Source organism: Manacus candei, unplaced genomic scaffold (genome assembly GCF_025592945.1).
Source record: "Manacus candei isolate 608988 ecotype Guabito, Panama unplaced genomic scaffold, ASM2559294v1 h1tg000060l, whole genome shotgun sequence".
NCBI lineage: Eukaryota > Metazoa > Chordata > Aves > Passeriformes > Pipridae > Manacus > Manacus candei.
Window position 1 is genome coordinate 9,265,380 of NW_026138108.1, and position 24,739 is coordinate 9,290,118.

The following is a 24,739-nucleotide window of genomic DNA, read 5'->3' on the forward strand; positions in this document are numbered from 1 at the left end:
ATGCATATAAATATCTCAAAGGAGTGCCAAGGGGATGGCGCCAGACTCTTTTCAGTGGTGCCCAGTGACGGAACAAGGAGCAATGGACAAACTATAACACAAGAAGTTCCATCTCGACATGAGGAAGAACTTCTTTACATTGAGGGTGGCAGAGCACTGGAACAGGTTGCCCAGGAAAGTCATGGAGTCTCCCTCTCCGGAGACATTCAAAACCCACCTGGACACGTTCCTGTGCACCTGCTCCAGGTGACTCTGCCTTTGTGGGGAGGTTGGACTGGGTGATCTCCAGAGGTCCCTTATAACACTGACTATTCTGTGATTTTTTTACTTTTTGTTGAGAGCAGAAAGAGGGCAATGAGGAATCCAGGAGTTTCAGTATCTTCCTAATATATTGATTATGGCAGATACACTAGGATCAATATTTTTAATTGGCTATTTGAAATATAGAGAGTGAAACTCATTCTTCAACTAAAATTCAAAAAGTACTATGAAGTCAGTATGTCCATCTCTAGTAGTGAAGTAATTCCAGTGCTGCCTAAGCAAACTGTTGAGTCTGTTGTTCAAAACAAAATTTGCTCTGTTTTCAATGTTCATCTGGTACTGTTTCAACAACCCACAAGGTAACCAACTTTGTGGTTTTCACTTACCTTTGCCATGGCTGAATCACCAGTCGGAAAGTCCTTGAGGAAGAAATTCTCAACTACATCCCTTGCAAAGCAGGTCTGTTTGCACACAGGACAGGAAAGGATACCTGAATTTTTAAGAAAAGAAAACCATGACAAATAAAACAATGCACATCAGCCCTGTGAACCAGGAAATTATACAAACCACACTTCAGTATTGCGGTTTTTATATCTCACGTGGGCAGTTCCAGGAAACTAAGGCATCCTTCAAGCCCTAAGTTACATGTGGCTAGATCTAGTTCAATATATAGAAAAGAAAAACAAAGCAACAAAATCTCTAGAAAAACACTACAGTTAAGTTGACTTATTTCAATATTTATCAATTACATCTGCATGTCCAAATTAATTCATTAAGGCTTACAGATTTCATTAAAAAGGAGTTGCAGTTTAAAATGTATTCCCTTGTTACAGATCTAGTTGTGCTTTCTGATATTTTCTAAGGTTCTCCTGGGCCAGCTTTACATTACAAGAGGAACATTCAAGCATAAAACATACACTCCTTAATACTAGTTTCACAGTGCAGGATGCTATCCAAGTGAAGTGACAGAGGAGCAACATGCTGCTAGCAGAAGCAACAAGTCAGAACACAGGTAAAGGATGAAAAAAAAGTTTCATAAAGAAAAGTCAGAATTGCAAACCATCTATCAAAACATGACTACCCCTAAAGCAAAGCAAAAAGAAGAGGAGAACAGTATGAACAGCAAAACCTGGTTTCACCATCATTATCTACTGAGCACAACTGGGATGAATCTCCGTGTCTGTCTGGGTTGAGAACCAACAGTTCAAGAAGGTGTCCATAAGTGCACACCTGTATTTTTTCACCTCTGTTATTTCATTCCTTGACTCCCTGGGCTAGGACTTATATTTGGCTAGAAGCTCCAGTCCATTGATTTGGCCATTTTTTTTAAAAGGATGGTGCATGTTTCTGATCCCATTTCTGTAAGTTACTGTAGATGTGAAAACAGTCCTTCAGAGATGGTGGTGGTGTCTATTTTACCTTACCAAGTCTTTTTTTTATCCAAGATTTTCTGTCCTGTTGAGAGCAGAATTTCAGTGCTATGCTCATTTTGCCAAGTCACATGTTTATGATAACTAACAGAATTTTCCATGACTAAATGGTATAAACTCACTCAAAGCAAGATTTTAAAAACAAGATCAATGACAATATTCTTCTGAACTATGTTCAGAACTTCTTGCTTAACTAAAATTATTTTTGCATGGCTTGTAGGTTAATTATACCTTAAGTTGTTTATTTCTCTTTGTATTAAATAGTTAAACAGAGACTCATGTTTTGAAGGTGCTTAATATCACCTGCTCCTTGGAATGTGGCTCCTGCAGACTCTGACCAGATGCACAATACTAATTCTGAATTTCTCCCATTTTCACAGCTGGGTACTGTAGCTTTAACAGCAGCATTTTACATTGACACACAAACCCCAAAACATTCCTACATCACCACTTCCGACAAGAGTACCACAGATGTCTGAATATGTTTACTTTCATTCATGAATATTTTGAAGAAACCTTGAGTTCTGGTACATCTCCTTTGAAGAGTACACCTTACTAAGAACCACTTCCATGAGGTTTAGGTCTCCTTTAGCCCAAATCTTACATAAAAGCAAAAGTATAATTGTTTACTATATTTCAAGGTTGCATTTATAACACAGCTGTCATTTAGGGGCCCAAGTAGCAGACTATGGTGTACCTAAACTACTTGTTTAACTGTGCATTTCATACAGCAGTGACTGTTCTTGTAGACACAAGAAGGAACAAGCAGTATCCACGGGCGACTGTGCAACTCAGCTACAAGTCATCCCAGGGGAAATGGCAACACAAGCAATTACCAATGCTCTGCTCATCTTCTGGGGGTGTAACCTGAGTCTTGTTTAAGTGTATTCTGGCGACAGGAGTTACAAAGATGATAAAACCTTATCTGATAAAGATGCCTGTGATGGCAGAAAGCTGTAGAAGTCTTTTAAACATTTCCTCTACTTTGCACCCTTAATATAAGGAGTGCAGCTGAAAAGGTATCTTAATCACCTGTAATTTTTGTAGCTAATCATGTCTTCATATGTTACACCCTAGGACACCACACTAGGTCACACTGAAACCTCTCCATCTTTTCCCAAATTAGTATGTGTGTGTGTGTGTCTTTTAGATATCTCTTAACAGCTCAGTTCTCTAGAGAAATGTCAAAGCAGCAGGAGCACTGCAGTGTGCAAGACAAGCTGTGTTACACTGACAGTGCTCTCCTACTCCTCATAAATGGTGCATGCTACAAGCACTAGTAATTGTAGTGCTGATTCCTAGGAGGTGAAAGTTCTCAAGTTTCCCTGTGAGCACTCTACAAAGTGCCAGAGTTGCAAGAGCAGCAGAAAGAAAAAGACAGACACATTGTGACTGAAAAGCCAGGAAGTAAGATATCTCCTTTCCGAGCAGGTTCCCAAATAAGTCTCACGGGACAAGCTCTAATTCTCCGCGTGGTTAATAGGAAACCACCTCCTGACTTCACAGAGAATCGCCTTGAGCCCTTTGAGACTTGGAAGCAGTTTCTTTCTCCCACAACAGCATTGCCCAAGCAGGGCCAGTTCTGGATCTGGCAAACGCTAAGAGAAGACCTCCATACTGACACTACAGAATACACTGCAAATAGACTAAAGGGGAAATTATCCACAGGTTACTTTCTGAAGTAAGAAATGCATGACTCTCACAGTTACTCTTTCATTTACATGCCACATGAGTGAGCACACAGTCTGACACAAAACATTTCTGGGAATAGCTATTCACTGGGAAACAAAAACATATAACTTTGCCATAGCAAGGACAACTTCTGTCTGCACACCACATAAGATTAAAAAGTTAATACTGAAGTTACTATTTTATTTCATTCAGTTAGTGTGGAATGTTAAATCAAATTATATCAATTGAATGATACTTAATAGAATGCTTATGGCCTCAGGCATGTGCATGTGAACTTTAAATTCTGCTAATTTGTTACAAATCAGTGAAGTATAGAATACAGTATAATTAGAATGCATTAATTTGATAATGAGCAAGACTGTCTTTTAAATGTTTTTAAATTAAAAAAAATTTAAAGCAAACTTCAATACTTTTCACCCTTAGAAAGCATAAATCATGCATGGATTTCAGTTCTGCACAAAAGCCTCCTTATATATTTTGAGAAATGCAGCAGTATTAAGAAGTGTGAAACAGTCAAGACTTTGAAGGTAGATGACATTATTGCTGATTACAATTTTATGATTATATGATTATGATTACTGCCCCTGTGATTAAGTGATATCCAAAAGTGATGCCCTGAATGCCATGGCACAATTTTTTCCCCAGGTTTCATATCCAAATTATGGTACTGAAATCAGTGCTGTTCCAGAGATACACATGGAGCAAGTTGCACGCACACAGATCAGAACTTGGTATTAAACTCACTACCACAGACCATCAAGTACAGCTTTGATTGTGTAAATGTCAAAGTCTATCTTAAATATCCAGGTAACTGTAAATTATAATGATTTAAAATCTAAAACTCCCCTGAGATGAACATAAGACATGTAGAGCCTTCAGCTCAATTAAAAAAAAAACCACAAAAATTCAAAAAAAGAAGAGCATAACAGTTAACAGAAAACATGATGGGGACACCATAGCAATACAGTATCAGAAGTTGTCTCCTACTCATAGGAGGGTTAATCAAAAGCACCTTCTTACCTGTCCTAATATTGAATTCTATATCTAAGACCTTGTTAAAAGCATAGGAGACAGATTTCCATCTTGCTAGAAGAGGGCTTACCTGGATGTGGTGGCTTGAGAGATCATACTTGTTCAGCTAATTGGGCCTATTTGATACCTTTTCCATTTAATAAAAACCTCTGCTCTCTGGAAGCGCCCAACCTTTTTCAATATAAATTCCCCAAAGAATCTAGTGTTAGCTTGGCATAATAAATACACTGCAGAATGGTTTGCAAAGCAATTAGCCTGCAGTTAAGCAAACCTCACATATATATTTACAAATAGTCACAAGCAGCAGCTACATCAACACTACAAGGGGAGTGCACTACACTGTGCTTGTGCTCAGAGTGCAAATCACCAGTAAAGTACAATTTCCTAGAAGCCCCTTACCTGTGCTCTGGATAAACAGTTAGAGAGCCACCCACAAAGTCACCTGTATCAGGGAGTAGGTGTTATTAAGAGCTGCACACACAGTGTGCTCCCTGGAATCAAGCTGTGCCACGATGAAGACTCAAGTCACTACACCTTTCATGGAATATCTGGGGATGCACCCCCTTCTTTGACCTGGAATGCTGACAAATCAGCGGGGAAGAAAGATGTACTGGGCCACTACAAGGTGCAAAGTTTTTCTCCTCTTGCCGGCTTTCTTGTTCATGCCTCTCAGATTCATTCAGGTCTCCGATAACTCACCTTGGTTATATTTTTCCTGAATAAAAATCCCATAGTTAAAATGAATACCAGTATCCTACTTCCATTCTTGCCTGGGTCTTCTCTCAGTCCTCAGAAAAACCTGGAGCAGGTGTTCAGGTGGAAAGAGAAGAGCTTTTCCAAAGCCTGATTGTAGCAGGTCTCACAATGCCATTCACTCCCACAGTACTTTTTGAAGGCCATTCCCTAAATATTTTCTTACCTTTCTACCTTACCACTGCCTTCAAACAACACCGTTAATCTGTTTTAAGAACCTGTACTTGGCAGACAGCTCATTTAAATATATCATTATTACAGTGCTGGGGGTGAAGGGAAGAGTAGTCAGAAGCCCTAGAGACTCACTGTTTGCACGTATGAGAATGATGCAATTTCTGGATCTAAGCAGCAATTCAACATGGAATTACAGGATTTGAACAACAGTTTACATATTAAGAGATCAGGAGTCAAATTCAGCTATGGTGCAATCATGATGCCTAAAGAGAGTCCATTATTGATATCAAAACCTCTAGAAGAAGCAAAGAGCTGAAAGAGCTGTTGACATGCTCTATTTTTGCATGGAAATTAAATTGGCAGGAAGGAGGTAGGAACTTTTGCATAAATTATCTTTTAGAAGTTCATGGATTCCTGCTGTTTGGCACTTGAAATCATTATTTATGGCATCACATTTCACTGCTACAGAGATGACCACGAATTCAGAAAGTCTAGCAAGAATCCTGATGTTAGATTTCAGCCCTGCTTCATTGGGATACACAGAATAAAACCCTATTTCAGGATTATATGAGGGACAAAACACATACAAGCTATTTGCAGTGTATTTGAGTTATCAGCTAGTACTGAACAATCACTGGAAACCACAGTGCACTGAACAGACTCCCACAAAGGTTCATCACATGTGGGATTTAGAAGAATAGTCTTACACTGACATCCTTCCAGGGCCCTGCTTCTCCTATAACTACCATCCATAGTAGGATAATGCATCTGAACACCACCACAAAAGACACCAGTACTAGAAGTGACAATATCTCTGTGTGTAGTTATGCTTATGTACAGGCATCTCTGAGCCCTGAAAAGCTTCTGCAGCAGATGTTTACTTTGCTCAATTGGTCTGCAGCTCTTTTTCACAAGCCACACATTCATCTCCATTCTCACACTCCCATCAGCAATAGTAACTCAACAGAGGGTTGGGCAAAAATGGAAATTCAAAGGCAGAGAGTCCAGTAGTCAGACACAGTTAAGCAGCCAGAACACTGCAACTCTACACCTGGGATATCCAACATCAGCTTTCAAGAAAACAACCAACTTCTGCCATGTAGTCTTCAAGCCCTAGTTTCCCCCAGGTCAGATCTCTCACATCCCACAGCACTTTCATTTCCATTAATGAAAGTTGCCACATTGCATTAGACCCGGGGAATAGTAAGCAGACATCAAGGTAGTGACCCTCAGACAGTGTGTTCCTTCGTAGAAGCACAAATAAAGAAAGAACCAGAATTTTTGAGTGCCCTCAAGTATTTACTCCACCTATATTGCAGCAATCTAATTTGTAAGTGACAGAGCTATGGATAATTTCCAGCAATCACCTCTGAAAGTGCAAAGTGTAACCTCTCCACCACATATGGAAGCCGAGTACAAAGACCTTTTGAACACGAAAAGCCGCAGCTCACAGTTTTGTTTCAAGGTCTTCCAGTCTGGTCAGGTTCAAAAAGAAAGAATCCTCAAGCTGGCTGTCTCAGAAATAAATCAATGCAGATAATTAACTTATTATTATCATGAGAATTGATTAGCATAAAGAAACAAACAGTGGAGGTACCATACACACCACATTTATACTTGCTGTCCACATGTTGCACCTATTCCTCTGCTCTTTTTCCTCCAACAACCATCAGAATAATTATTCTCAGAGAGCATTAACTACAGCTCAAGCTGCAGGCATAATTTACACTTCCTTGGAGACCCAATTATAGGTTATAGGAAACAGCTCTGAAGACAACCTCCCACTCTACAGTTTCATATTTATATAACTAAACCCTTCATTGTTTCACTTGCCTTTTGGATCTGGCAGCTGAACAACACAGTGCAATGGGATGACTAACTTTAAATCCATTTTAAGATGACTAAACATACACATTATGAACAGTTTCTGTCTTCAGAATAACCTTTCTACTTCCGTTTTTAGATGTAAAACATGTATGTGGTGTTAAGTGGCTCTAATTAAAGCAAAAGGGTGTTTTCCTTCAGAGTTAATAGATGCATTGCATTGCATCACTTTCCTTGTATGAGTGCATCAAAACATATTTTGAGAGTCCTGGAGACACCACAGTTGCACCAACACCAAGGCAGCCAAACTGTCTCACTGTAAGCCTAATTATGGTTTAAAGAACTCTGTCAATTTTATTATTATTATTATTTTTGAATACAGACTTAATACAAGCTAAGGCACTGTGTGTTGACACCTGGAGTCTCCTTAAGCCAGTACATCCTACTTCTTATGCCAAAACTTCACACTGAAAATGAGTCTAGAGCCAAAAGAGTCCTAGAGCTCAATCCTTTTATTGAAACAAACCCCCTTGAAGATATCTCTGACCACATTAAATGTAACTATGACCAATGCCTGGCTGACATTTGGATGTGTTCACAATTAGGGATGCATGGTTACATATACCTCACACCACACAACCTGAAGAAAAGTGTTTATTTTCAGGAGGAAATAATAAGATGCAGCAAGTGGACACCTGTCAACAGTTAAAGCCACATTTGTTCTCTTTAAAAGTCTGTTTTTCTCTTAGTTTTATCCAATCACTTTGCATTTCCCTAATACATAACCCTGTTACATTTCTTGGCATTAAGCTAACATAACCCAAGCAGAGACAGTTTTTTACTTATGCAGAGAATGTGGACAGAAATTATGCAGTCATTTGCCATGATTTTTGTTTTCCAACCTAGAGAACTACAAAAGGGCAAAGAACATTTTAAAAATAGAATTGCATAAAAAATCCACACAAGTTCAACATAAAAACATGATACAACTAAATGAAACACTTCACAAAGCAATTTACAAAACTGGGCAACTACTAATCACATTTTACTAACATAAAGTGTAACTTAAAGGTTAGACTAATTACCCAATTCAGCCACAAACAATCTAAGTAATACCAGGGCTTGATATCAGCAGAAATCTCAAGGTGTTCCAGTACATCTTTCCTGATCTGCCTTGTTCTCAGGGGTCTAAACTGTGATTGAGCAGTGGTTACTCGTGATTATTTTTTTCCTTAAGGAAAACAAAACCAAATCAATCAATCCTTTAGCAGAGACAGTCTTGCAAAAACATGAGCTGCTCACAACAATGCACCTAAACTGGTCCTCATTTTGCTACTTTTGAAATTAATATTTAAAACACTGAAACAATTTAAATCATTGAACAACTTACAGAGAGGAAGATTTGCAGAAGAAGGGAGAAAAGAAAAAGGAAAGAAAAGGAAAAAGAAAATTAAAACTGAGAATCCTAAAGTTCCCTTCATATAAGAAGCATATGTAGGAGCCAAACTCACAAAGATGTCTTTCCACTCAAATTATCTCCAAACTCTCAGTTCTCACAGCTATACACATTCTGATGTGTATCCAGCTTTTCCATATGAGCTCTGGCTATCTCAGAGCTTTCTTTCATGAGCCACTGTAAACACACAAAGGTATAAAAGTAAGTTCCAACACCAACACCCACCAAATATCAGGACCACTTACCTCCAGCTTCTCAGCAATTTCAGTACAAAAACAATAAACTAGAAAAGAGCTTCCTGTTATCAGAGTACTTTAATTACACTTGTAGTAAAGCATACAGAAACCTGCAAATTCAAGTATGCTTTCTGTAACAAATATCAGATTAACTTCACTTGGAAATACATTTACTTTTACCTTTCTTCCACTTTCTTAAAGAATCCAACAGTGAGTAAGGAACACACTTTTCTTACAGGCAATATTTTATGTTTACTCAGCTAAGATGGTTTAGCATTTGCACGTACAGTTTATTATTAGCACCTATGTATGATCATACCTAAAGATATATCACAGTGAAAACTGAGTTGGCATTGTACTGCCCATAACTCAGCAATGAGTGCAGATAAGACAAGCAACATTTAGCATCATGCCAGCATGAGAGTTCACAAATTTATCCTGGCTGACTTATGGTGGCAGCAGTTTCAGTCGTTGACTTAATTAAGAGACACAGATGTTTTGGTTTTGCTGCTTTCCTTGCTCATATATCAACTAAGTCTCTGCACCTGGTGTCTCACCTCATTTACTGGGTCATCACTGTTCAGTATTTCTTTTCTCTGATCCTACTGTTTCCCACAGAATTTCCCTACCTACAAAAGAATAAGGAAGTAAATAGAGAAACTTCAAGAATACAGAAATAAACAAGTATTTATTCCATTTTGCTATTGACAAAGAATTCCTGATCTACATGGATTCCTGATCCAGCTTGAAGAAATATCCAGTATTTTAACAACTCATGGGAACCTTTAGCTGTAGTTTATCCAAGATCACCAAGTGGTGGAAGTTCACTTTTCCAGTTGGCAAACAGAAACTAAAAGGAGAGAGGAATGGCTTAAGTGTCAAATGAGAATACATAAAAAGTAATGGAGTGCTTGTTTCAACAGCATTTTTTTATAGAGTAGGTCCCTCAGACTTTAAGCATACTATGACTGAGCATTAAAAATTTTAAGGGGACATTACTTGAAATGACTTCTTTGTTGCCTTTATCTTCTTCTCCTACCTTCATATCTTTTTCTATCTGTAACCTAAACATGAACAGCCCTTCTCCTTTGCCATTAACTCATTCCTTGTTCCTTTAGTTTTGTGTTTTGCTAACCTTTCAGCATTGATCTCTTCAACTGTTTCCATTTGTTCTCAAACCTGAACTAGCCTAAATGATTGTGTTATCTCATCAATTCTGATTACCATCACCTCAGGGAAGGTATCTTTTCTTCCTACATGTTTCTAAAATCTGCTGTGGAAAAGATAATAAATGATGCCCCTTACTCAACTAAAATTCAAAGCCTGTGAAAATGCAAGTAACCTATATGCCTTTGTTCTTCTTACAAATTAGTAATGAGTCTGGAATGCTTTCCCACAGCAATTAAGACTCATTCAGTTAAAAATTACTGTATTATGTCATATGAGTTCTAATCCAAAAGAAGTTACATATTTTCTCTTAATATCACTACCAAAAACTGTACTAATAACTTCAGGATTTCAAAAGGCACAGCCACAAAATGCTTCTCATCCTCATGAGTTTACTCAGCTTGTTAGGGTGAGTTACAGCCACAAGTGTGCAGGTAGAGAGAAACCACATTTACAAAGGAAATAAAAGGAAGAGTTTCAGTGCACCAGAATACACATATTCTAATAACAATTATTATGACCTCTAATAGAAACAAAGGACTGGATATTTTGGTGTTGTTATTGCGGAGACGCTGAAGTGGGGGTGAGGGAAGAACAAAGCTATCACCACCACCGGTACCATAGAAATGTCCAACATGTCAAAAAGATTGCAAAAAGATACATCTTGGAAACTATCTTGCAGCATTTATTCATTTATTAAGCTAAGAAAACAAAATATTCATAATGACACATTTGATAACTGAAACCTCGCCCATGCTGAAAAATGTCAAATGTTGCCTGACTGTGTCATTTCTATTCAAAACACTGCTGTTGGATGAAAAACATAATGAAGAAGGTTTATTCTCAATCCACTCTCTGCTCATACAAATTTGACTCTCCTAATTTATCAATTTAAAGTAGTGCTGTAGAAGAATAGGCTACAAAAAGTACTTCTCAATCCACCTATTTTTATAATACTGTAATGCAAAGAGCACAAGCCAGAGATCCTTAAATATTACCTTCATACAGAACTTCATACTGAGTGGGAATATAGCTGTATCCTTGAATCAAATCCGGAAGACAGTCCTTACAGAAGGAATGAAGGCAAGGTAGCATTCTGGGGTCTCTCCTCCTCAGGTCCCACTTGCACACCAAGCAATTTCTCAGCAGATCCAGGGTCTCCATTTCTGTTGGCTCCAGTCTGACATCGAAAACATGAAGAGTCACAAAATGGCTCATGACAAGCCCTTCACTTCACAAAACACTTGATCACTCAAGCACAAACTAGAAGGCAACAGTGGGATGAACAACCAAACAAACAACATTTATTTAGCCCTTGTGCAAAAAAGAAGTTCCTTTCTGCTGAAAATCACATACCTGCTTTACAGAAAAGAATATCTTTGCAGATTGTTGTGCAGGAAAGTGTGGTTTAAGGTTTACAAACCATGACCCCACTATCTCTCTAGTATTTGCTACTTCTGTAAAAAACTGAACTAATCTGTGCTATTGATCTACTTACAAAGCTGCTACAGGGCTGAATTATCACACACTGTACATTTCCTGTTAGAAGCACTGAAACTGTGCAATAAAGATGACGATATTCTCTGACTATTTTTACAATTTCACTTCAATATTTTACAGTTTTCAGGTAAAGCGAATAATAACCATAGCTGATCACACACCCGTCATGTTAGAAAGCTGTCTTGGAAAATGTACAGCATCTTCTGCCAATCTTCTCTATAGAAAATGCACTTCACAGTAATCAAATTTTGACTATCAAGATGACCACAGATCAGATTATAAACAAAACCTAAGCTTTCCACAGGCAGGACAGGGTTCCTCCTGCCAACCTAAGCTCCCCAAGGTCAATTGAGAGTTTTGCAGTTCATGTTTCATCCTCTATTACGAGATTGTGAGAGATGTTGATCAGATACAACCTGCAAAGGGCAACTTCTGCAAGTTGCATCAGAGGAGAAAAAGCAAATAAAGTCTCATCTCCTCAGAGTCACCCTTCTATCTGAGCCAGCCTCCTGGGACCAATAGCCCTGACATGGTGGCCCTGCTATCAGCAGTATGTAACTGAAGCTACGATATCCAGATTTCCCCAGCACAGAAAAGCAGCAGCTCTAATCTTAGGGCCACCTATTCCCTTGAAGGAATCGTCTTGTGGGAGATTCCAGTGGAAATAGTTAGTAAGTGGCTCTGTTTTGTTTTGGGGTTTTTTTTCTACAATACAAAAAATTTATGAGAGTCTCAGAAATTCACAACCAGGCAATTTTTAAGTGTTGCATCCTGAAGTCATTGGTATTTAGAATATTTTAGAGAAAAAAATGGACCCGATGTTAAAGTCTGCACCATACCTCATACCCAAGACCTATTCTAGGTAGATATCCACTGACTTTGACAAATTACTTAGACAAATTCAAACCTACCACTAAAACTTAAGATTCTAATTTCTAAAGTAGAGGTCCCTTTAGAAATGATCTGTGAATTGAATTGACAATTGTACCTATAATTTAACTAACATTATATCAGTGCTTATTACACAAACTTACTTTTCACAATGCATCTTCATCTTTTGGAGGCAAATGTCCCTAGAGGAGCACAGCCTCTCAGCTCACTCCATCTCTGTTGTTTCTTGCAAGTGCTGTTGCTAAGACAAACCAGCACCCACAAAAACATGTCATTTCTGCAGTAGGAAGCTGAGGTCTTAGACTACCACATTGTTTAGACAAAGAAACCACAGCCCGGGACCAAAGCATCCCTGCACAGAGAATCAGTGCAAACAAAGCCTGATACTGGGAAACACTGTGTCACTGTAAAGGCCGAACCTGTGGCTGGAGGAGCAGAAGCAGGTTACCCTACATTTTAATTTATGCTTTTTGCATAACATACAAAACTATGTGTAAGTTTTTTTGGCAGGAGAGGGAAGAGAGTGATAAAAGTGTTTGAAATTTCGTGCTGAGACAGGTATGCAAATTAGTAGTCTGGTAGATGGAGGAAGAGGAGGCTGAGGTACTTAATGTCTTCTTTGCCTTGGTTTTTAATGGTAAGACTAGTTGTTCTCTGAGTACCCAGCCCCTAAGCTGAAAGGCAGGGATGGGGAGCAGAGTGAAACCTCTGTAAGCCAAGAGGAAATGGTCAGTGACCTGCTACACCACCTAAACACACATAAGTCTATGGAGCTAGATGGAATCCAGCCAAGTGTACTAAGGGAGCTGGTGGAAGTGCTCACTGAGCCACTTTCAGTCATTTATCAGCAGACCTGGCTAACTGGGGGAAGGGAGAGGGGGAGAGGGGGGAAGGGTCCTAATTCACTGGAGGTCAGCAATTGTGACACCCAGCTATAAGAAGGGCCAGAAAATGTATCCAGGGAACTACAGGCCTGTCAGCCTGACCTTGGTGCTGGGAAAGGCCATGGAGCAGACTGTATTAAGTACCATCTTGTGGCACTTGTGCAATAACCAGGGGATCAGACCCAGTCAGCACGGGTTTATGAAAGGCTGATCCTGCTTGACTGACCTGATCTCCTTCTATGACAAGACAACACACTTATTGGATGAGGGAAAGGCTGTGGCTGTTGTCTACCTAAACTTCAGTAAAGTCTTTGACACAATTTCCCCCAGCCTTCTGGAGAAAATAGCTGCACATGGCTTGGGTGGGTGTACTCCTGGCTAGATTTGGAGCTGGATGGATGTTTGGGCTCAGAGAGTGGTGGTGGATGGAGTTACATCCAGCTGGCAGCCAGTCACCAGTGGTGTTCCCCAGGGCTCAGTACTGGGGCCAGTCCCGTTTAATTTCTTTATGAATGATTTGGACAAGAGGACCGAGGGTACCCTCAGTCAGTTTGCAGATGATACCAAGTTGCGTGGGAGTGTTGATCAGCTGGAGGGCAGGAAGGCTCTGCAGAGGGATCTGGACAAGCTGAATCAATGGGCCGAGACCAAGTCCATGAGGTTCAACAAGGCCAAGTGCCGGGTCCTGCACTTGGGTCACAACAACCCCGGGCAGCGCTGCAGGCTGGGGACAGAGTGGCTGGAAAGGGGCCAAGTGGAAAAAGACCTGGAGGTGCTGTTTGACAGCAGCTGAACATGAACCAGCAGTGTGCCCAGGTGACCAAGGCCAATGACATCCTGGCTTGGATCAGAAATAGAGTGGCCAGCAGGACTAGGGAAGTGATTGTCCCCCTGTACTCAGCACTGGTGATGCCACACTTCAAATAACATGTCCAGTTCTCGGACCCTCACTACAAGAAAAATATGGAGGTTCTGGAGTGAGCCCAGAGAAGGGCAATGGAGATGGGCAAGGGTCTGGAGCACAGGTCTGATGAGGAGCAGATGAGGGAGCTGGGGACGGCTCAGGGGAGACCTTATCGCTCTCTACAACTACCTGAAAGAAGGCTGTAGCAAGGTGGGGGTCGGCCTCCTCTCCCAACAAGAGATACAACATGAGGATGCAGCCTCAGGTTGTGCCAGGGGAGGTTTAGATGGGATATCAGGAAACATTTCTTCACTGAAAGGGTTGTCAAGCATTGGAACAGGCTGCTCAAGTCACCATCCCTGGAGGGGATTTAAAAGTTATGTAGATGTGGCACTTAGGGACATGGTTTAGTGGTAGATTTGGCAGTACTTGGTTAACAGCTTGACTCGATGATCTCAGGTTTTTTCCAACCCAAATTATTCTGTGGGTCTATGATTAGCAGTGACTTGGTTACACTGATGGGAAACACCAAGTTCAGCAGCAGTGACTACAAAGAAAATAAACTTCATTACATTTGGAGATGTATGGTGAGAATAATGAGGCAGGACACAGGACAGAAATAGAGGAAGACTGGGAGAACTGGGGAGGCACCTGGCAGGCAGTCACACCTGGAAGGGGAAGCAAAGTGCTTTGGGTATGTCAGCCCAGAGGACAAAGGAAAGGCACTGCACTGGGGCTGCCTTGGGATCAAAAGGTCAGTCATGGTCTTGGGAAGGCAACAGCCATCCCAGAACAAATCAATGGCAACCATCCAGGTATCTCAGGACTGGAATTTCCAGCAAAGCATTAATGCATTTCAGACAAGAGAATTTTGTAATGATACATTCTTATAACTTAACGATTTCTATATTTGAGGGATGAACTCTTTAAGAAGGTCTTTCAATTTCCTGTGATTATTTTTCTCTATTTAATCAGATTTTTATTTTTTTTTGTATCTTCTTCAGTCCATTAAAAGTGGATGTTGCTACGGGAGGCTCATAACAGCACTTTGAAATGTTATTAAGAGCAGTTCCACCAGTTTTATCTCCAGGGCGAGGCAGTGTGAGAGGAGGGCATGTACCCAACAGCAGTGACTGACAGCCTCCTCCAGCACACCACCTCCTTCCCCATCACGGTGCCTCTGGCAACCTCAAACCCCAGGTTTTTCCTCTGGGCACTTACAGCAGGAGTTGGCACACAGCTGCCAAGGAAGAAGTCCTGCCCCGGCCTCAGTGTAGGTGTGTCAGGGACAAGGCTCAGCTGCAAAATACCAACCCCACACTAAATCCCAGCTGGCCTGCAGTGGGGCAGAGACCAGAGCTGGTGGGACTGGCCTGCCTCTCACAAAGAACATTTTGCACGACAAAATATTGCAAGACATAATACTAAGACATTACATACCAAAGAATTGAGAGTGGTGTCTACTATGCATATAAGCGAGCTGGTGTCACCTGCCTGTTGTCACATGTGCACAGGGCACGTCAGTGCCGAGCGAGCTTTTCCTCACTTCTGTGATCTGGTCAGCACTTCTTAGTTTGCTGTACCACACAACTCACCTCTGAGAACTGGAATGTTTTTGCCTTGGCAGTGGACGAACAGTATCACCTATTAGGAAACAGTGGTCCCATCAGTCAGGGAGAGACAGTTCACACTCTTACCTTAGTACTTTACAAACTGTTCATTTAAGTTATAGTTCTGCACAAGTAGCAGTACCACTGGCTAAGATGAACTGTTTCATAAATGGAACACACGTCAATTTTACCCTAAAAGCCATCTAAATTTATATCAAGTCCCCTTTTCACAGACAGCTGTCGAGAGGATCACCAACCAAAGAGCAGCACAAATGCAGAATCTATTTTGCTACCCTGTAAAGACAAAAAGATGAGGTGTTTGTACATGCCATGTACTGGACACCATAGTCAGGCAATTTCAAAATAAAGCAAGAAACAGTCAAACCACTGATCAAAAAGTACCAGAAATAACTAAGCAGGTAAGACTCAAGTGTGAACACTGTCTGGACAAGTCAGAAAAAGAAAACACAAAACAAGTTTCTGTATATCAGTTCATTTTACCCATTGTTTTTATTCAAAAAATTTGAATAAAACAAAAACTTCTATGCCACAAGCACACAGGCACCACCAACTTCTTTAATCTTCTCCTCTGCTCTTCTACTGAAGAACTTTGCTTTCACAATTACAGGCTGCTTGGGCAGCTTCCCCTTGCCCAGGACTTTGTAGTAGCCCTAGAAAGATTTAAAAAAGAAGTTCAGTGTTTGTAATCGGCTTACAGGCTTCTACATTCAGACCTGTTTTTCAACAGTTAAAAGTAAAACTGTCATCACCACGACCTCATCCAGACAACTCAGTACCTACAGAAAGATGCCCTGCATGACCTAGTGGGGCTGCATTTGTTCTGAAAGAAAGTGCAAACTGTAAACTGAAATTCTCCTGTGATTTAGAAGTTGGATGATGCTTCCCCAAATACTCCATATACAAAAAACACTCTAAAGTCACCAACCTTTCCACATTTTTCTGGGAAGAGCAGTTGGTTGCACTTCCAATACTGCCTACTATGCAATGACTGCTGGTCAGCGCTCTTTACCAGTTGGACACCCTGGTACTTCTGAGCAGAGCAGAGGGCTCTTCTGCATGCCTGAAATGCACAGCTGAAGCTTTGTCAAGCTTTCGCAGCCATAGCTGCTAACTCTGGAATCCTCTCGTGTCATTCCTGTCCCTTACATTAATAGGACAATCATGGCATGAAGTCCATTAATAAAACAGCTGTTGAAATCACTGCTGGTTAGAAGTGCCAGCCTAACTGGCCAACACAGGTATCTTCATGTGGGAGGCAGAATACCCCCCCATGGCAGAGCAATTCAGTGTTCCTGATTCGGTGGCTGACTGGGATACAGGACATCACAGCCAGTGAATAAGGAGCAGGTGTTTATGTCCGAGAACTATAGCACACCAAGACAACCAAACATGTGGAGATGTGACTCTAGTCTCGATATTGAAAAAGTGATGTTATGAGACCAGTTCTGCCAGGTTTTGTACATGCTTTCAGTAACATTTTAAAGGAGAAATCTTTCACCATCTACCCAAAGGAGGGAACTCTATGCCCACAGTCACACACAACGATAAGAAAAAGTTCTTACAGGGAAAAATGTAACACCATAAGTGCCTCTGTAACTACTTGTATGCCAAGACACCTGTCTCGAGAAGCTCACAAATACCTAAGCACTTGAACTTAGTTGCAGTTCACCATTTCCCTACTTGGAAAGGCAAAGCTCAGCCACACATGAAGAGACCAGAAATCACAGGGCTGAGTCTCAGCAGGAACTCACCGAGCGCACTACATCGATGACCGGGGCCAGACCAGCCTCATTTTTGGCATAATTAAGCCTGGTCTGTTCACTGACAAGCGTCCACAGTTTATCCAGGTTGACAGTAGGACAGAACTTCTGGTTTCTCTTCAAGTGATAGTGTCTCATGCCTACTTTTCCAAAGTAACCAGGGTGACTGGGAAAGAAACATATTCCGCATTAAATCACATTTTTAATTCATCCTGAACAAGCAGAACTACAAAATTAACACTCAAACAAGCACCTTATTGGATTAAAGCAATCGAAATTTTCACACTGTATTTTTTTCATATTAGTATGTGTAGTATTTAGGTGTAATAATTATTAGTAACTAAACCAAGAAAAAATTACTTCAAGTGTTTCATCATCCCTCTCACTGGAGTCTGCATTTCCAGGGCAGTCCCAACTCCATGAATGCTGGGAGGGCTGCACTGCCTGCAGAGTTTCAGCGCTCCTGTCACTAACCTGGTGACTGACTGAGACAGGAGTGGGCACAGCCAGTGAATAGATTAGTGTTTACTGTCCGAGGACTCCAGCACACCAGGACAACAGGCAGTGCCCAGATGTGACTCTATAGTCTCGGCCACGAGTAAGGACAACATCCCTGACCCTACAGGATGCAGCTAACGGGATGCAGTTTGGATTTAACATTTAATATAATACTTTAAGTTTATTGTGTGTGCATTGTTAAGCAGGAACCAAGTTATTAACCAGCAAGTCAGGTCAAATTTACCAAATGCAGCACTGAACTCTTAAAAGACACCTTGTTTAAGTGAAAAAGCCTTTGATTTTAGGGTAAATGGGGACATGAGTTGACTGTAGCTATAATGCCACACTTCACGTTAAGAGTAAAAAGCACACAAGATTGCAGAAAATTTTCTTTATTCACAAATAAAACTTAGTTGTGTCTACTTCAGGAACACACACGTTGCTAGTATTCATTTAAAATGTTCACTTACTATTTATCAAAGTTAATCCTGTGATGGTGCATACCACCAGCATTACCACGTCCTCCTGGATGCTTCCTGTGTTTCCCTAAAAAGAAAAATTTAAGTTTGTTATACTAACGTTACATATAATACTTGGGCTTAAAGGTACGTTAAGTGTCAATTTAAACTAATTGAATTAATTATTCCACCTTGTTGTGTGACAAGGTGTGAACGGCCAAAGAATCAGAAGGCGGACAGCACTGCCCTGTAATGTTACAATGTCGCACGACCAGTACTGATCGCCTGAGCCCTACTTTAGTTACAAATGTGCAAGGCTTCTGATCGGCCCATCACTGCGGCACCGACCCCCGCACGCTGCGGCCTTCGGAACTACTCGCTACTTCCCACAGCCCAGCGGGCCCCTGCACCCACGGCCGCCTTTTCCTGCGACCCGTGAGGCACAGCAGCCTCCCCTCAGCGCCAGGGAGCCCTCAGCCGACAGGGACACTCCCGCCGAGGCGCCCCAGCCCACTCGCGGCCTCCCCTCCACTCACCCACGCGGCCGTGCCCGTGGCTGACGTGTCCTCTCAGCTTCCGGGTCTTCCTTAGCCTGGAAGGCTGCAGGAAAGCGGGAGAGAAGCTGTGAGCGCGACGGGCAGCGAGAGGCAGCAGAACCACCCGCCGCACCCCGAGGCCGCAGCCCCACGGCGGGCGCGCAGCCACACGCCATGGCGGGCCGGCCTCCCCACACCGCTCTGCCCCGCCGCGGGCTCGGAGACGCGCCTCCCCGCCACCCTCCAGTACTCCTCAGCCATGTCCCTCTGCTGGAGCGACGGCCGCGGAGCCCTCCATTCCATTCCATTCCATTCCATTCCATTCCATCCCATCCCATCCCATCCCATCCCATCCCGGCCCGGCAGCAGCTCCCACCATCTTGTCGGCGTGCGCGAGGAAGAGAAAGGGCGCGGCTCTCGCGAGAGCGGAAAAAAGCGCGGCGGGCGGGTGGGCGGGGCCGAACTCTCGCGAGGCTTCGCTGACGCAGCCGCGTCGGGGCTGAGCTTAGTGGGCGGGAACAGCACGCTCTGATCTCGAAATTCCTGCTGCGATCCACAGGAAAAGCTGGATTTTGAGCAGAACTCTGGAAAATTTGCAAGCTGGGTCACTTTATTAAACACCCATAACAACGGGAAAATAAACACTATGTATTAAACACAGTTATTTGCCACACTAGAGTACTAGTGATGCCTGAGGAGTGTTACTGTGTTCTCCCTTAAGAGTGCCCGGTGATCCTTTTGGGTCCCCTCCAACTATTAAATATTCTATGATTAAGCATGGATTTTTGGAGGGTTTTTTTAATGGATTTTATACTGTAAGATTTTAAACAGATCTTTACCAGTTTTAAACACAGGACTTGATATTAGATTTGGGTTTTTTCGGGATTTCCTTCTCAGTTAAGCAGTGCACTTGGAATGTTCCATGCTGAGGAAACCCATTAGTTTCAGCAACTAATTTAGAAGAGAACACTCCTTATTTTTCATTCATCCTTCCCTTTCAAACACAGGGATTGTTTTATATAGCCATAGTCTGAGGGTCAAGAAGATCTACAGATTTTTTGAAACGTGATCTCACCATGTCCATTTCTATCCTCTGATTCACATTACAAAAGCAGGAGCAACATGTTGATGGATCATAAAATGTTTAAAACCTTTCTCCTTAAATTTTTAAAGTGCAGACGGAGGAAAATAGCTTTGGTGTGGGAGATGGCTTTTACAGCATCACAGCCTTGTACGTCAGCATTCTGCAGCTTTGTCTTGCTTTTGTAGCAACTCTGCAGCATGTCCTGATGATGTTTTATTCATCATTTTCTTAAGAGGAATATGTATTTCCCCATACATTTACTAGCAGCTGTTGTTTATAAAAAGGCCAGAAGCCACCTGTACAAGTGACGTTATTCCTTCCGCTCCGAAGACTTACATCCAGGAGTCATTCTGGAACTTAGAACATATTATATAGTAAAACTAATGGAAATTATTGATTGTGATGACATTTCCATTGAATCAAAAGCACCTGATATTTTACAGACATTTCATGTCCACATAAAAGCTTCTGTATACACACGAGTGTGAGGGAAGTAATTAAAAAAGGAAACGGCTTCACCTTTTTAGTGAATAATCCCTCGATATTGTTCTATGAGGCTGATAGCAAACCAGAACCACTGACAGGTTCGGAATTGCGCAAGCCTCAAAGCCAGTCTAACTACAGAAATCATGCTGCAAATGAAGAAAAACACAGTATGGTAAGAAGCTTTAGCTAATTTTCATTATCTGTCAGACTTGCAAACATATTCAAGCATTTTATATTTTCTTCCTCAGACTACAGGGAAACTTACAGAACCTCAACAGTTCTGTTATCAGATCAAGGATGAATGTGGCTTAAGCAGCACTCACAGCTGTGCAGGAGCCATGGCAAGCTGAACCATTCCTGTCCTGTCTTCACTGACATGGAAACATCAGCTAAACACACTGCAATTAATGTAAAAGAAAAGCAGTCTCTCATGAAATGTAGGTGATCAGCTCATCAGAAATTCAGGCAAAGGCTGCCTGCTATAAGCTGCTTGTATTCTACTCTGATCATCTACCCAAGGTAGCACAAAAGCAACCTGAAAATATACATATGATACAATGATACAATGACAAAAGAATTTGCTGCTACCCCATCAAAGAAATGTTTTAAGAGATGCTTCTGTTTGGATAAAATTAACAAAACAGCGATATAAAACACCTGCTCTTAGCACCAGTGAAAAACATTGAAGAAAACCCAAACTACACATCACGAAATAGCAAACCTACCAAAAGACAGGTTCATAATAACCATTTTAATTACAAATTCGTTTAGAAAAAAAAAAATCACAGGAAAGTTACTGGGTTTGTACCTGCTCAACATCAGAAACTGCAGAGGTTTGCAATGAATATAAACAAACAGGTATATTTACAGAGTTTATTAGAAACCATACATACATACATTAGGAAAGGATGTACTGTACCTACTCGCTGCAGCTTGTATGTCAAAGAGCTGAGATCTCCTCAGGTTTAGCAGTCTTAGTGCAGAATGGATTACAAGGAGTTTACTGACCAGAGTTCAAACCAAGTGGAAAGTTTGCATTGTGAACCAAGTACCTTATTATCAAGTTGCTTTGTTATTTCTTTAAAATTAATTAGAGGGGAAAAAAACCCAACCAAACAAGCAACTGTGCCGCGTGAAAGCGGCCCCCGTTCGTACAACCTCTCCCATGTACCCGAGCTCATTCACCCCACAGTGTTCAGGCATCAGCGTCGCTCTCTCACAAACATCCCTTGAAGTCAGTGGTTCTGCTGAGACAGTCAGCTGCACATAAATCAGCTATTCATTTTTGCACCAAGCATAACTCAATTCATACTAAAGAAACAAAAATAAGCACCTGTTATTCTCAGGAATATACAAATATTTACCACAGTTTTCTTGCTCATTACAAAATCAGTTACAAAAAGCTTACAGCACATTATGTACAAATTCTCTCTAAATACATAAAGGAGCCATCATGTGGCACACTGTCAACAGCATCAGTCATCACTTAGAGCTCGCTCTGCTCTCCTCATGCTCCGAACTCTGGAATGCCGCAGGTGTCTCGCGCTGTGTCATAAATAGTCTTTGGGTTGGTATTTCAGCAGAAAGGAATTAGTTCTTCTTGTGAAGGAACTTCATTTTGTTCCCTGAAGAAAGCACACCGTCAGTGTCTCGCATTTTACCAAAAAGCCAGGGTAATCAAAAGTGACCTAGCAGATGGGACTAACTTTTAATGTAATTCCTGTAAGGTAACTCTTCAAATCAACACCAGCAGGGACAGCCAACTAACAGAGTGCTGAGTGGTCAGACACCTTCTTGTTCTACTCCTCCATTATAGTTTGGTTCCCCCACCCCCAAAATGAAAATGAAAGTGTTAACAAGGCTCATAATTAAATCTGGTTTTGTCATCTTTAACTATGTTTTCACTGTTTTCTTTTTAATATTTCCTATCACATTGCAGCTGCTTATCTGATTTTACCTCAGGTAAGGCTTTTTTAAATTTAAAAAAAAAAAAAAACCAAACAAAACAAAATAGAAAAAAAAAAATAACCACAAGCACTAACATTAATTTCAGAAACACTTCTAAACATTTTCCTCACCAAGGCCTCGCAGGAACTTGTTCACTCCACTTTGTTCCGTGTCTGGAAGCTCTTCCAAATACTGTTCAACCCTCTGCTCGAAGAGACCTGTGGCAGAGGGGGGACAGGGGCGCCGGGGTGAGCTGTGCCCGGCTGCACCCGCATCACCCGCTCCCGGCTCCCGCGGTCCCCACGGCGCAGCTCCGGCGGCCGGACCTGAGCAGCCCCGGCCCTGCGGGCTGTGCCTCCGGCAGCCTCCGCTTAAATCGACCTTCCGCTTAGCCCGGCATTATTTTAGGGATGCGTTTCCGCTTTCCCAGCGAGCGCAGAGGCGCAGACGTTGTGGCTCGCTGCGGGACCTCGGCAGAACGCGTCACCCGCGCCGCAGGGGAGAAACACAGCCTTACCTTTTGCCCTGCATTTCCTCAGCTCTCTGTCCTGGATGAAGCCAGTAAACATTTGGGATTCCATGAAAACTTCCAAGAAGCGGCGGATGCTCTTGGAGGCCACAGATTTACGGAAAGCCTCCCTTTGGAAGGCACGCTCTCCTTTTTCATTCTGGGTTAGGAACAGGGAATAATGGCCAACTGTCTCCACAAAGAATCGGATAAAAACCTCAGACACTAATCCATTCAGGGTGTTACATTCTGCAAAATAAGGCAGCAATAAGACACCAAAATCAGCTGCTACCAGAGCTGTCAGCATTATTCCCACAGGGCCAGTACTGCATCTCTGGGTTTATTGATGCTGTGCTAACAACTGACAGGAGTTGTACAGGGAGCTCCCTGCACACCGGAGAGGGCAACAACTTCATAACCACAAGTGCCACTGTGTATAATTGGTGTTCCATAACCAACAGCCAATGAGAATTACAAATCCTCAGGAAACAACTCAGAAAATTAAGCTTTTTATGGGTGTTTCGTCCCTGAGGATAATAAGCCGACATCAAGACTGATCTAAAAGGGCATGTTGTAGGATTTGGGTTTTCATAATTTCTGAGATGTTAAAACAGTTTTACATATGTAATACAGATGAGTAGAAATAAATTTCAAAAACTGAATAGGGGCCTGTTTCATACCTTTAACCATAGGCATTTATATTGAGCCTGAGCTGGTTTATCATTACTGGAGAGAAATATGAACCTTCAGAGACAATTCAACCCAGCTTGCACTGAAACTATTTTCTGGTGGTACCTGTTTCTCTCCCCTGAAAATACTGAGTGCCAAAAGCAACTCCAAACTCAGGCACATCCCTAAGCCTGTAGAGTTATCTGGATTGAACTAGGGACAAGTCAACTGCAAACCTCTGTATGAGCAAAGGTTCAGAGGGACCCATGAGAGCCCATGTCATTTACAAAGAAATTAAAATAGATTGCTGGTATTACTGGGGGTTGATGCTATCAGTCTCATTCCCTGTGTGCTCACTATTTTTGCTGTCACAAAAGGTATTTGAGAACTCAAGTCCCATCTTTCTTTCTCCTGGACAGAAAGTCACAATTCTACCTACATGTTTGTTTTATACAAGTCCCTGTTTCCAGATGAACTTACCGTCATCTGAATCACTATCTGAATCCTGATTTATCAGTTCATTCTTTCTCTCTAGAGCCTGCTCCAGAGCAGCTTGCAATTTCCTAGGTAATAGTGTGTCTTCATCATCCATCTGATAGAGGAAAGAAAGGAAATCTTTAGATTACATTAATCTATGCAGAAACTACAGCAAATACTTTCAGAAGTATTCAGAAGTATTTTCACTCAGGTGAAAAAAAAATTTGTATCTGCTACTGTCATGGCTACATAAATAATGAAAACCTATGTGCAGCTAACATATACTTCTATATTTCTTGTCACTCTTAATGAGATTAAAGTCAGAAATGATAATCCAAAGAGCAGGTAAACATACAGAATCCTGGAATCGGCTCTTTACATGACAAAGAGTCCAAATAATTGTGTTTAACTAAATATACATCATGTGAAGCCTTGCTATGTGTACACACAGCTGCTCTAGTTTAGGCAGTTTCTTTGGTTC

General features: G+C 41.5%; 3 protein-coding genes and 2 non-coding genes across 15 annotated transcripts in view; all 5 read right to left on the bottom strand.

The window, feature by feature from the left end:
- Nucleotides 1-11,487, bottom strand: part of TRIM66 (tripartite motif containing 66) — a 51,296-nt gene extending 39,809 nt beyond the window's left edge. The window contains exons 1-2 of the mRNA XM_051803936.1: nucleotides 11,024-11,487; nucleotides 648-751 (exon numbers count right to left, since the gene is read on the bottom strand). Coding sequence (XP_051659896.1) covers nucleotides 648-751; nucleotides 11,024-11,243 — 324 coding nt within the window. The 5' untranslated portion in view covers nucleotides 11,244-11,487. The remainder of the gene's footprint in view (nucleotides 1-647; nucleotides 752-11,023) is intronic.
- Nucleotides 11,488-16,291: 4,804 nt separating this feature from the next.
- RPL27A (ribosomal protein L27a) lies at nucleotides 16,292-19,584 on the bottom strand. Its single transcript, XM_051803930.1, has 5 exons — nucleotides 19,464-19,584; nucleotides 19,088-19,151; nucleotides 18,564-18,639; nucleotides 17,587-17,761; nucleotides 16,292-16,485 (listed from the first exon to the last, which is right to left on the bottom strand). The coding sequence occupies exons 1-5, from the start codon at nucleotides 19,464-19,466 to the stop codon at nucleotides 16,357-16,359; spliced, it is 447 nt and encodes a 148-aa protein (XP_051659890.1). The 5' UTR covers nucleotides 19,467-19,584; the 3' UTR covers nucleotides 16,292-16,356.
- On the bottom strand, nucleotides 17,120-17,251 carry LOC127478548 (small nucleolar RNA SNORA3/SNORA45 family). The gene has a single exon (XR_007907272.1). It is a non-coding gene; the product is annotated as a small nucleolar RNA SNORA3/SNORA45 family (small nucleolar RNA).
- On the bottom strand, nucleotides 18,057-18,188 carry LOC127478547 (small nucleolar RNA SNORA3/SNORA45 family). The gene has a single exon (XR_007907271.1). It is a non-coding gene; the product is annotated as a small nucleolar RNA SNORA3/SNORA45 family (small nucleolar RNA).
- Nucleotides 19,585-19,675: 91 nt separating the features above from the next.
- DENND2B (DENN domain containing 2B) overlaps nucleotides 19,676-24,739 on the bottom strand; it is a 174,052-nt gene continuing 168,988 nt past the window's right edge. For all 11 annotated transcript variants that reach the window (XM_051803869.1, XM_051803867.1, XM_051803868.1 and 8 more), the window contains 4 exons: nucleotides 24,262-24,373; nucleotides 23,122-23,361; nucleotides 22,736-22,822; nucleotides 19,676-22,282 (listed from right to left, as the gene is read on the bottom strand). In XM_051803869.1, coding sequence (XP_051659829.1) covers nucleotides 22,248-22,282; nucleotides 22,736-22,822; nucleotides 23,122-23,361; nucleotides 24,262-24,373 — 474 coding nt within the window. In that variant the 3' untranslated portion in view covers nucleotides 19,676-22,247. The remainder of the gene's footprint in view (nucleotides 22,283-22,735; nucleotides 22,823-23,121; nucleotides 23,362-24,261; nucleotides 24,374-24,739) is intronic.

Bases quoted from the DNA above. Each gene is read 5' to 3' on its own strand.
- RPL27A (XM_051803930.1), bottom strand. The intron at 18,640-19,087 runs GTGAGTGGAGGG...TTTTCTTTTTAG, and splicing joins CCACGGGCACGGCCGCGTGG to GGAAACACAGGAAGCATCCA. The intron at 16,486-17,586 runs GTGAGTTCCTGC...AAATCTTTCTAG, and splicing joins TCATCGATGTAGTGCGCTCG to GGCTACTACAAAGTCCTGGG.